Source organism: Coturnix japonica, chromosome 1 (assembly GCF_054131305.1).
Source record: "Coturnix japonica strain WE chromosome 1, WE-NBRP24, whole genome shotgun sequence".
Taxonomy (NCBI): Eukaryota; Metazoa; Chordata; class Aves; order Galliformes; family Phasianidae; genus Coturnix; species Coturnix japonica.
The window spans coordinates 83951333-83964126 of record NC_140663.1 but is presented as its reverse complement, the minus strand read 5'-3'; the positions used below and the strand labels follow the sequence as shown (position 1 = coordinate 83964126).

The 12794-nt window shown below is 43.4% G+C and overlaps 1 protein-coding gene across 1 annotated transcript; it reads right to left on the bottom strand.

The window, feature by feature from the left end:
* Nucleotides 1-2125: 2125 nt before the first annotated feature.
* Nucleotides 2126-10280, bottom strand: GPA33 (glycoprotein A33). The gene is made up of 7 exons (XM_015879444.3): nt 10136-10280; nt 7002-7153; nt 5930-6140; nt 5241-5399; nt 3404-3517; nt 2860-2977; nt 2126-2330 (listed from the first exon to the last, which is right to left on the bottom strand). Exons 1-7 carry the CDS (start codon nt 10167-10169, stop codon nt 2249-2251), a joined length of 870 nt encoding a protein of 289 aa, XP_015734930.2. The 5' UTR covers nt 10170-10280; the 3' UTR covers nt 2126-2248.
* Between the last annotated feature and the right edge of the window lie 2514 nt (nt 10281-12794).

Sequence of the window (12794 nt, the reverse complement as noted above, 5' to 3'; positions counted from 1 at the left end):
CGATCAGTTCCAAATTGTGCACCATTCTTGTAGAAAATAAGTGTCATCCTCTGCTTTTTGTGGCTCTGTTACACTGGTGCAGTGAGAGCAGACCCTGGGGGGTGCGCAGGAAAGGGGGAGGTGGAATCCCTGGGAGACAACTCTTTAATGGAGTGTAGGAAGATGGGCAGAACACTGAGGATCGCATCTACCAAGTGAAATAACAGTTTAGGAATGGAGGTAGATCTGCCAGGGACTGTCTTGACTTTTCAGGGAACATTTGACTGCACTGCAGTGCAAAATAAATAAATAAAATTATATAGGAGGTGGGAACAGATGCTGGCCACAAAGGAAAAGCCCCAAAACATTGGCCAGGCATGTAGGGATGGTATTTGGAAATGTAAAGCTTTCCAGTGTGGCACTGATGTTTGTAAGGCATATCAAGGTCAGGAAGAAGAGCTGCAATGTATTAACAGTAGAAGGATGAACAGAGAGCAGTGGTCTTGTAGCTGAACGTTGTGATTGAACCCATTCCCCAGTGTGAGCTGTGAGTGACACAGTAACCCAGTGCCGTCTTTGCCTCAGTCCTTGCTATCAGGATCTTGAACTTCTGTATTTGAAACATGGGAAAGCAATGGATGAAGATCAAGTTGGGGATCAGCTGGGAAAATCTGACCTGTACAAGGCCATGGGGTAAGATAGGTTGCATCTGAGGATGCTGAAAAAGAAACTGCCTAATATCCTTGCGAAGCTATTCTATCTTCAAGAGGTCACAGAAAGCATGGGAAGTCTGCAACAGTGGAAGGAAGGCAATACATTGCAGCTATCTGCCAAGGGACAACGTAGGGAACCATAAACTGATCAACTCCACTGTGCTTGTTGGACAAATGATGGGTTAGAATCGTTGAATCGCTCAGGTTGGAAAAGACCTTAAAGATCATAGAGTCCAACCACAACCCAACCCTACAGCCCTAAAAGCCCTCCGCTAAATCATGTCCCTGAGCATCACATCCAAACCGTTTTTAAACACATCCAGGGATGGCGACTCAGCCACCTGCTGGTTTCTCCAGTTACGGCCTTTGAGCATCTACAGTGTTACCCTCACGAGTAAAGCCCTTTTTAGCCCAAGGATGTGTTTGTGATGGGACAGAAAGTACTGACCAGTGTCCTGAAACATTTAGATACAGCTTTGTTTTGCAGTAGAGACTTGTTAAAATCCTAATTAGATGTTTCTATTCATACCCTATTGAGAAAGAGGGTAAGGCGTGCCATTGTATTTTTTGTTTCTGAGCTACACACCTTGCTCTTTTACCTTCCTCCAGCTTCTGTGTGCAGTTCTTTCCTCTGGTGATCCATCTTAGCAACATTTAGTCATGCATCCAAACAAAGCACTGGAAGCAGTGCTCAGAACGTCTTGCTGAGTTGCGCTTCGAGTTGTCCATTGCCAGAGAGATTTGGGTTTGGATGTACTTTACAAAGAACTCCGGTCCTTGCAGTTGTTATTACTACAAATGAAGGCTGTGATTAGAGTATCATGCAAAACAAAGGCAGGCAGAGAGCTGTTATTCTTGGTAGTCTGACATGTACGGTTCAAGATCTAGAATGCGCTGCCTGTGCGTAGGAGGGTTGCTGGCTCTTCTTGAAAGGTAGATGTAACACAAGTATTGTTGCTTCAAACAGGAGAACTTACTCATGTGGGTTTTTTTTTTCTTCCATGTTTTTATTCATATGTACCTTGTGTAATACATACAAAAATATATCTAATAAAACGTCCATAAAAATCTTGCTTCAATCTTGCCTAAAATAATTTCAGTACCGGACAGCGCTGCATGCAATAATGTTTGCATAGCACCATAAGCAAGGTCACCCTCCCTTGACAACTTAGAATCAGTGACCTTGAAACCTTTTGTGGATCTAGAGATATATTAGCAATTCTGTTCTCCAAATAGACCTGTCTGGCTTCCTTTGCAGTAAGTGGGATGGTGAGAGGACTTGTTATTTTGGGATGAGTGGGTGGAACTGCACTTCACATGCATTTTTCTACTGTGAGGTTAAATATTAATACCCGTTGCATGTTAAGCATATCTTTCTAGGGTAACAAGAATACTGTCCCCCCTCAGAAACAGCAAGACAGAGCCATTAGCTGCTTCTTGGTTATTCTAAATACTTCTTGTGGCAAGAGATAGGTATTTCTTCTCTTTGAGGCTTTCTTTTCTTACAGTGGTGTCTGTTCCTCAGCAAAACCTGAAGATGGCATTGGCTTCCCGCTTCATGCATCTTCAGCAGCATGTGTTGCTCTCTGAGTGTCCATAGGTATGTTCTGCACGCGTTCATCTTCATCTTCTCTTGCCCTACAATGTTATTCAGGAGTAGAAATGTTAGTTAGAGACAGCTAGAAATTATACTGAAGAAATTTTGCATTAAAATGGTTTTAGATTGATCTGGGTTGATCTAGACGTGCACCAAACCGAACTGTAAATTAAGTCTTGGTGGTCGTTTGAGCTTATATGAAGAGAGAGGATGACTGGCGTGTCTTTTCTCATCCCGCTCTGCTTACAGTGATCTTGGAGTGACGTTGATTTGGGCATGCAGGGGCAGAAGCAGCTGTAGGGACTAGGAGAAATGAGAAACAGACTGGGCTGAGTGTGCTTGACTGAGTGGGACATGAAAATTCAGTTCCAAGATGGAATGTTTGGGTTCTTGGCCACAAAGGCACCTGACGATACGGGCATGTTCTGTGAGATGAGATGGGAGGCACCAGTGCATGCTTTCCTTGGTGACTTCTTTTGTCCCTTGCTTTTTCCTCCATAGGCTGATGCCAGAAGGAGAAGGTGAACCCTTTGTATGTTCTGCTCCCTTTCTTTTGAGCAGGGTACTTACGTCTCTTCGTAGTCCTTGTTCTCTCGACAGCAGCAGCAGTAGGCTAGAATACCAATAACTATGACTGCAGCAAGAACTCCCCCAGCGATGCCTGCATAAAGGGCGATGTTCATGGATGCTGTAAAGGAGGAAAAGAATTACCTCTCTGCAGTGAGAACGCTACCAGATGCAATCGGCGCAAGCACTGGTCTTTAGATCCTACCGACAGAGTTTGACTACAGCAATGAGAATTAGTCCTGTACTGGGTAGCTGATAAGCCTACAGGAACAGCCCCTGGTCAGAGCAGCAGCTACACTTTATCAAGATCAGACTCACGCTTTCGGAGTTCAGGTTTGTCATGCCCACTTCTGGCTTTCTGTAAGTTCTATGTGTTAGTGAGCACCCTAACTTAAAACATGCTCTCGGCATAAAGAGCACTTGTAACGTGCTGCTTCTTGAAGGAAAGCTGAACTGTTAAATGTTGTTTACATTGCTTCTGTTAATGCTCTCACAGCTAGCTGCATCCTCTAGTAAGATTCTTCCAAAGGAATGAATAGGCTCTTACGTGGGACAACGCTGACTGTCATGTTGCAGAATTCCTTTCCCACACTGTTGGTTGAAGTGCAGATGTAAAAGCCGGAGGTGTCTGCCGAGATGTTCTTCAGAGTTATTTGCTCCCCTGTTATGAAACACAAGCCCAGTCAGGAGGAGAGGAGAACATTAGGAGGAAAGGAAATGGGGACAGCAGTCCTTCAGTTCTAGCCTAGGATGGAAGGAGTGAGAAGAAGTTATGGGAGCTGATGGATTGCTCCCTCTTGCTCAGGAGTTTCCGTGCTGGTCTGTAGGTCTTGGTGTAATTTGTAGGAGGACAAATGGAAGTGTGTTGTTTTCATTACAGAAAATGCAGTACTGGAGCATTCCTTTTAGAAAGAAAACAAGAGAACTGTGGGTGGAGGATGAGGAAAAGATATATGCTTAGTGGCTGGTTTTTTTGCAGTGGGTAAATGGCCACAAGCCCTTTCTGCTTCGAAATGTGAGATGGCACAAACCAGTGTCCTGACTTGGATGAGCGTCCATCTCATGAATTGACTTGTTAAATGCCAAAAAGTTTGTCAGTCCTCCAACCCTTAGGATTTCAGATTTGAATTACATAGCAGAGGGGTCAGCAGTGCTCTGCTCTGAGAGAGGCCATCAGGGTTGTGGAAATAAAGGAAGAAAAAGAAATACAGTGACATGGGAATGGTTTGGCATCAGACACTGCCCATCCAACCTAGCGGAGCACAGAACTCTTAACTAAGCCTTAGCTCTGTTTGTCAAGCAGTGCTTGTTACATCCCCAGCTGTCGCCTGTGTGAGTACAGCGTTGTTGTTTCCTACTGAAATAGGTCCAAATTCTGCTCTAAAATCCAAAAGCTCTGAATGCTTTTCGTAGCTTTTCTGCTGCGTACTCTGTGATTTTCGGTTCTTTCCATCCCTTGTATGGGACAGAGATTCTGTTTAGTCTTTGCTGACGCCTAGTGCCAGCTAGAGAAAGAGCATGCAAACCAAAAATTAACGAGCTCCACCTGCTTCATTTTTTAAAGTCTGCTATCCGAGCTTGCTTCACTTTTTCCTTCCTCCTCCAATACGATGTTTGTAGCTCTCTGAACTGCACTTTGCTACTGGACTGCGAATTCTGCCACATTAACTTAAAACTCTGATGGAAACAGAAATCATGTGGAAACGGATCAGGAAAGAACAGAATGAAGGCAGGAGTGGGCAGACAGCTGTTGCTTAAAGAGGAATCAGGGTGTGTGTAGGGCTGTGCCTGATGCACTGGCACCGCTTAGTGGCCGGTCAAGTGACTGTGGTTTGTGTTTCTGCGAAGGTTCCATTTCTTTTTTGCATAATTTATACAAGAATCACCTACTGGGAGCTGAACTGCCTACAGTCTTAACATATTTAGTTCAGCAATGCTGCAATAACTTAAGCCAGGAAAGACATGCTCAGACATGTAGTCTGTCTTCTTGGAGTTAAACAGCATGTCAGGAAGAAAGGAAGTGGCTTGGAGTAATAAATCTGGGTCCTGTGGTACTACTGCACTTTAAAAGCTATTAAGCTCACATTTTTCTATGAATAATTCTACCTGAGGTCCGTGGAGATTCAGATTCTGATGTAAAAATAAAAGCAAATAAAACATTAGGCCTTTTGTGGCAGCCCTGAAGAATTGGAAGCTTATTTTATTCTCTAAATAGGAATGGCGTAACTGTTTCTCATTACACTTTCCTCCAGCTTAAGAGTCATCTTTGGAATTAAAGTAGCTTCTGGAACCAACTTTTGTTTGCCCTAGCTCCAGAAAGTTGACCTGTTCATTGTCAAGTGAGCAGAGAGCTCAAAGCTGTGGTGTCTTTGAAATTCCCATACCGTTTGTTGTTGGTAGTACACGGGGCTCATTTTGTACATTGAAGCTTTGCCAGGTATACGTGGGTTTTGGGGAGCCTTCATGAGAAAAGCAGGTTAGATTGATGTTCTGTCCATATTCTGCTGTGCCCACAATCTTGCATTCCGGCTTGGATGGTGCAACTGAAGGAAGGAAAGACAGAATTTGGTTAATCGTATGTAGTATTTTGTTTCAACCCGTCTCTTACATTTGTTCTTTAATTCCTCCTGAACAGAGGCTGGCCTTGCACCTACAGCCTTCTCAGAGGAAGACCATCCCTAATCTGTATATTCCTTCTTGATGCTTGTTGGTCAAGAAGAAAAAGTAAGATACTTTCTGGGATATCTCTAATAATGTTGGGGAAATCTTCCTTTCATTAACTGGAGAGTGACAAGCCAGAGTGCATGAGGAGTGATCTGTAATAAGCTTACTGAGTTATGAGGAAAACGACCTATGCAACTCTATATATTTTCTATAGTAAAGTATCTAAGGGAGTTGGATGCGCTAAGCCTTCCAACCTACTTCTGTAGTTGTAGGAAAAGATCAAAGACAGTATTGTGGGTTATGATTTACTGGGAAGTCTATTTTATACATAAAAAACCAACAGTATGGACTTTAGAAATTAGGACAGTGGGTTATCTAATGAATCTAATGTTGTCTCCATTGTACTTACTGAGGACAAAAAGACTGGTGAGTGCAGACTGCCGTGGGGGGTCATCCCGTAGACGAACACTGCATACATATGTCCCGTTGTCTTCCATGGTTACTTCCTGGATGGTGATGCTGATGTCTCCGCTGTTGACATCACCGCTAAACTGTATTCGGTTCTCATAGCCCTTGCCATACTGTACAAGCCCATCAAAGTACCTAGTGACAGCATCATCCTGTCAGAGAGGGAGGGAAACTAAGCAATCTTAGGTTCTTCTGTGCAAGTCTATGGTCAGACTCCTAGATAAGCTCATTCTTATGAGAAGGATAACTCAGAAAAGAATCAAAGGGGAAAAAACAAACAACTTGAAGGTTCAAAAGAGTGAGGGTTTCTGCCTGGAATCCTCCTTACATCTTTTCTAGTCAGAGACAGCCAATTTCTTTTGTTGGGTCTTTTTACTTTTCCTCTTTATGATGGGATATTACGAGACTTATTTGATACCCACGTGTCAACAAAATCCTCCTATGATTATATGTATTCCCTTGCCTTCTTCCAGCAATGATCTTAGGAGAAGAAACCCTTGGCAATTACTGCAAGGAGGGCTCCAAGTGCTGCTTCTCCTCCCACTAATCCCCAAGAGGAACTTTAGAGGTTTTTGAGTCATATTCCCCGTGAATGTAAGAAACCTCAAGAATCTCTCCATACACTGGTATCAACTAAAACTTCCTATACAGCATCCAATATGTATACACACTTTATATACATAAAAATTGACAAAGCTTTTTATGAAGTATCTGAATATCTCATACATAAATAGATACAAACCCAAGGGACATACAGTAATGTGTTCTCAATATAGTGTTGCAAGACCAAAAGAGAAAGAAAAGAAGGGTGGGGACTTGCCTAATATCACACAACAGCTTTATATTACGTTGAATCTACCACCAAAGTTTCTAATTGCATAGGTCTGAGACTAAAGGAAATCTTAAAGTGATCCTTTCCTTCCAAAACACGTTCCCACTGTCCAGCTTCCATCTCTCCTCCCACCTCCCTCCTGGATGCTCTATCATACATTTTGTTAGGCAACTTGATTTACCGCGCTAATGATTTTCTTCCAGACAACAAAATCTCCTGGGTGGGTGGAAATACTAGTATGAAAATTACAATGGAGAGTAGCATTCTTCCCTCGTGCCACCTCTACATTCTTGATAGGTGTTTCCACAGTGAGGGCATAAGAAGTCACCAGAACTAGAAAGAGAATAAATTAATTAGTTGGCAAAAATACTGGATTTCTATGTTTGGCTTTTTTACCTGCCACAGTAACCTACAACTTCCCCTGTGTTAGTCATGGCATTCCCTTCTGAGCAGGAGGCAACATATGCTACTACTGACTGACTATAGGGAGCTGCTGCACAGGTGGAGAGCTAAGCTCTGCTTTCTTTGCTTTACTTCCCATGATTTTTATATTGCCACAGGTTGGTATGGGACAGCCGGCACTAGGATCTGCTCTGTAGTAAGAGGCAAAAATCTGCTGGAACAGCTTACTGGATCCAGCCTGTTCCCCATGGTAAATGTCCTTTCATTCTCTTTGTAGACATGGCCTGTCCTGCCAGACCTGCTGCATTTCCCTCTCCTGAGATGCGTTAGATGGGAATTTCCCCAGCAGCCACACCTTTTCTCTCCTCTGCAGGCTCTTTCCTTACTGCTGGGCAGAGATGCCCTCCTTTCCACAGCTGCCTTCAGAAAGCTTCAGGCATTTTCAGCAGCACTGCCAAGGCTGGTTTTTGTGCTTGGTAGTGTCCTGGTAAGGAAAGGCTGTCTGACTGGAGCTTCTAGCCAAAGTTGCCACCTTTCTGTGTTCTCAGCTCTGTAACTGAGGTTTCTGTGGTCCTGACGATTAACTGTGCGTATTGGTTTCTTCCTCATGGCAGTAGTAGTTCCTACTCTCTAAGGCACTGATTCATCTGTAACTGTTGACAGCCACGCAAGGGAAACTAGCAGGGCAAAGTACCTCTAACATTGTTTTATTGCAGCCACTCCCTGATCTTTCCCGGTTCTGCAGCAGTCAGCACAAGGGCCACGCTTGCATAGCCTAAGGGCTTTCTGACTGTTTCTAATCATTCCCCCTGCATGAGAGGCACCTATAAAAGCCAGCTTGTTGCCTGTCGCAACTGGATAGAGATGCTTTCCTGCATTTAGGTGGAAAGCATCATAATCTGTACTAGGAGATGGAGCAAAACCAATTTCCTGATCCTTTTGTCACTCAGAAACTTGTTCCACCAGGCCAGGCTTCACTGACAGGTCATTAACTCAGCCCTGAGGCAGAGAAGAAGCTGTCCAGCCCTAAGGCTTCGCTCAGAAGAGCTTTGGCTTCTTCCAGTTGGACGACTGAAATCCTACAATAAAAGAGATTTGGTTTTTGTTTTGTTTTCCCAAACATCTTCTGTGCAGGGTCATGGAACAGCTGTGTACTGGAGAAACAGCCCGTAACAAGAGAGATGTCTTATTTGTGCGTTGCTGTCATCCTAATGCTCAACATCTTCTGATGCTCTCCCGTTTTTCACCTGTGACATCTCTTTCTTGCTCCCATGTTGCCTGTGTTACGTCTCCTTTTGGCTGTAAGGGAAGCTGCACCATCTCATCCTGAGGTGCTGTTTACTTTGCTGATTTCTCTCCATCCTCTTTCTCACCACATTTGACCTTTTCGAAGTCACCAACAGCCAGCTGGTCACTGCTGGCATGTGTTTGGAACAGATTCAGTCCCCATTTCTTAGATAACTGAAAGGATGGGAGAATCAGTTCTGAAAGAACTTGGGGAAGCAGTAGGGACAAATAGCCACTACATCACTAGATGGATGGTATCATCTAGATCTAAGCCTTAGGGTTACTTTTTATCATTATTAATTAAGTCTGTTTATAACATTTGGTTGAAACTGAGAAAAGTTTTAGCTCCCTCTATTCAACTTAAAACATTAGTACTGGTGCAAAGGAAGAAGAAAATCAGTGTTTACTTTCACATTTGTTATTGTATACATGTTAATGCATAGTATCAAAACAGAGTGAAGGGCAAGTAGTAGAGCTGAAACCAATTAAAGGGATATTTTCCATGCTGAAAAGGTTGAGATTCTGATCGAGCAGGACTGTTATTACTTTGTTGCCTTGGTTAGTTAGGCCACTGAGGAACAGAGCTGGAAAGTGTTAATTCACATTTTACAAGGAAATTGTGTTTAATTTCTACTGAGAAACTTAGCTGAAAAATCAGTTCAGACACAGGAGGGGGGAAACATTTTTTTCCACTCTGAATTATCATTTGAGTCCTACCCAAACAGCCAAGAAGAGCTTCATGCAACATACAGATGGTAAACTTCTCTGAGCAGAAATCCATAATTAAGATAGCATAAAGGGGAAGGATAAGGGGGAACAAATAGTATCACTGTTGTGCAATTTACACAATGATTGCAAGATTATGATTCAAGTCATGTTTATTTTATTCAGAGAATGATCCCTTTCCCTAATTAGGTTAAACCTTGTGAATTTCCTTCTTGTGGGTCTGTTTGTCAAAGCAGGGCTATCAGGATTTTTGATTAAAAAACTGAGCGGATTCCATGTAAGCAGCTTCCTCTAAAGAAAAACTGTAAAGTCCGAAAGATGACACAGGACCATTTGCAGGAGAAGACAAGTCTGAAAGCAGTGAGGCTCAGACTCTACAAGGTGGGGTGAGGAAGAGCGAGCCTGACAAAGGCCAGGGGCAAACTGCAGTTATATGCATAGGCAGGGATTGCTGTGCATCCCTTTGACACGAGCAATATATAAAGATCACAAATCATACCCGAATATTTATAAACAACAGGAGTTAATCTTATGGAGGCATCTACTCCATGCAGATAGATGTATCAAATAATAAAACCCCAGGGCTTTTCAATTGAGGAAATGCCTTTTTCAAGCCGAAATGCTGTATTTAACAGAAGGCGTTACAATTGCTTTCAGAGATATTTTCCAACCTCTTAAAGTACAGCATTCTTTTCCTGTTTATAAAGTTGACTTGGAGTTTTACGAGATGCCTGTGAGTCTGGGCATTCAGCACAAGGGAACTGAACACGCCTGCCTGATCACCAACATGCAGACACTTATATTAAACCAAAGCGCACCAAGTCCGCTGTATTACTCAGACTTATTTGTGCTGTTTCCTTCTACCCAAACCCTTGAAGATACAACCAAATCAGCACTCACCTGTGCTACAAATGAACAGCTGGAGCCCCTTCATTGCTGTCTTCCTCCTTTCTCCCTCCTTTCACCGGAGGGTGCTCTTCCTTCTATCTTGGAGGTGGCTGGAGAAGTAATTGACTTTATCTGAAAGCTACTGCACAATGACATCACAGGTCCGCTTCCTCATTCTCTTTTAAAGTGCTTTGCTTCGCCCCTCCTCCCATCCAGAATGGCAAGGCGGATTACCAATAGCATCTGATATCTCTTGCCGCTCTCTGCCCCCTGGAGAGAGGAAACTTACCCTCTTGTGAACTTTCTCCCCAGTTAACTGCCTCTCCCAGTTTCTCATAACGCTCAGGTACATACAGTGAGAGAAGACATGATCCAAAGAGTACGATAACCAGGCTGTACACAACACAACATTTGAAGTCATCATTTGGCATATCTGAGTTAATGGTTGGGGCAGAGGCTGTGATGCAGACAGGGAGATGGCCTGGTGTTCTACCGCCATTCTACCGCCCTGATGTCGCGGCATAGAGCCAAGGCACACTGAGGGTAGTGCTAGGTCATGTCTATCATGGGTGGATCCACTTCTGGTAGCTGCTCTTCATCTCCATGGTAGATCTGGCTCCTCCTGGGCAATCTTAAAACTGTAGCAGCATGCGGTGTATTCATGCATCATCTGGCAAAGGGAATGAAAAGTAGTTTAAAAATGTTCCCTGATGGTACAGAACTATTGAGGGCAGTAAAAATTAAGAGTTGTAGAAGCATGTGAAGTAACTGAATTATAAAATTGCTTAGGAATTCTGTATTTTCAAATGTTACGTTGTTAAATGTAAATGGAAGCAGACAAGGGAGGAATCCATGAAACGATGCCTGCTGAAGTTGTGGATAATTCTCTTATGAATTGATTAGGCACTTAGTGATGGAAGTAGGTAAATCTCGAAATGATTAGTGAAGGAATAGGAAGGAAAAATGAAAAATCACTATGACTGTATAAAATGCAATGCTCTTGTAGTGCTGTCAGCACTTATTGTTATTCCCCAACCCCTACTAAGGAGATTTTTGTATAAAATAGGCAAGGTAGAGAGTAAGGCATAAAAATGTAACTGCATTAATGGGAAAGCCCAAAAGCCTACTGTCCATTTTTCTGACAGCCAACAGTAGTGAATGTCCAGAAAGAATCTAAGCCAGGTGCAGTGATGCATGACCATGATTTGTAGCTCAGGGATTTCCTGCTGCCATATCTTTGTAACTTGGAGTCCTGAACAGATTCATTCATTTTTTCTCACTTTGTTCAATCCTTTTTTGAAGCCACATAAACTTATAGCAAGTACAGAATCCAGCAGAAAGGTGTCAGAAGTACAGAAGAAGTTCTGCCTTGTATGGTGACAAATAATGAAAAGATGGTAATTGTAAATACCCAAAAGGTTATTTACAGGAAAAACTCACCCATATGGAAGCCTTCAGTCTGCTGGGAACCACCGAGGCAATCTCCACCAAGGTGCAGTCTCCAAGAAAAGCTGCCTTAGTGGTGGTCAGCCCTTAAATGAGGTCTAGAGGAGGTGGAGTCAAGCTCCACCCCTTCCGGGAGCACAGCTCAATTACTCTCACCTGTGCTCCCACAGCTGACCCAACACTTGCCTCAGCTGATTAATCGGAGGTTCAGGCTGTGATTACCAATTTCCCATACGTGCATGAAGCAAAATTAAGGTAGACTGTGATTATTCATCTTGGAAGAAATATAGATGAGAACATAATAAAAGGTTCCAGAGCATGGCAACCAACTTGTGTTGCAAGTCAACTGAAAAAGGAGGGATAAGAGCAGGGCTAAAAAGCTCAAAGCAAAAAACCAGAAGTTCGATATCTATGAAGTCTTGCAGTCAGAGTTTGCTCTAGGAAGTTAGAAGAAATCACAGCATCTGATGATCTTCGTGGGTCTCCTCCAGCTAGCAATTCTGTGAATCTTAGCCAGGTGTTCAGAGCTCTTATGCTCATCTGTCCAAGTGAATTGCTTGCACAACAGCTGTGTGTGCCAAAGGTACTTCCTCTCTTTCCTCTGAAAAAGGCTGTTGAATAAGCTGATCGATGGCTTACAGCATGCTAGCTACGCATTCCTCGAGGCATGTACACTGAGAGTCCAGCCACTGCTCACATATTGGACATGGGCAGTTAGAAGGCAAAAAAAGAGCTGATGATTTCCTTTGTAGAGCATCGTACCATGCTGTATTGTAGATTTTTGATGAAAATGGTGGGAGCACACTGATGATTTAGTTGTTGCAGAGCAGTGCTTGCACAGAGCCAAGGGCTCTTCTGCTCCTTGTACTGCCCTGCCAGCCAGGAGCTGGGGGTGCACTGGGAGCTGGGATGGGAGGCAGCCTGGACAATGACCCAGACTGGCCAAAGGGGTGTCCCCCAATACATATTGTCATGCTCAGCAATAAAAAGCATAAAGAATGAGGAAGAGCAGGGCGTTTGGAGCAATGGTATTTGTCTTCCCAAGGAACCACTATGCGTGCTGAGCCCTACTTTCTTGGGAGTGGCTGTACACCAGCCTGCCCGTGGGAAACAACAAATGAATTCCTGGCTTGGGTTTGCTTGTGCATGCAGCTTTTAATGTACTTAGTAAACTGTCTTTGTCTCAACTCATGAGCTCTTGAACTCTTACCATCACGATTCTCTC

Excerpts from the sequence above, each read along its gene's own strand:
- GPA33 (XM_015879444.3), bottom strand. The coding sequence starts at position 10,169 with ATGAAGGGGCTCCAGCTGTTCATTTGTAGCACAG. Across the intron at positions 3,518-5,240 it reads TGTACTACCAACAACAAACG|GGGAGCAAATAACTCTGAAG; the intron begins GTATGGGAATTT and ends GTTTCATAACAG. Across the intron at positions 2,331-2,859 it reads AACAAGGACTACGAAGAGAC|GGCAAGAGAAGATGAAGATG; the intron begins GTAAGTACCCTG and ends ATAACATTGTAG.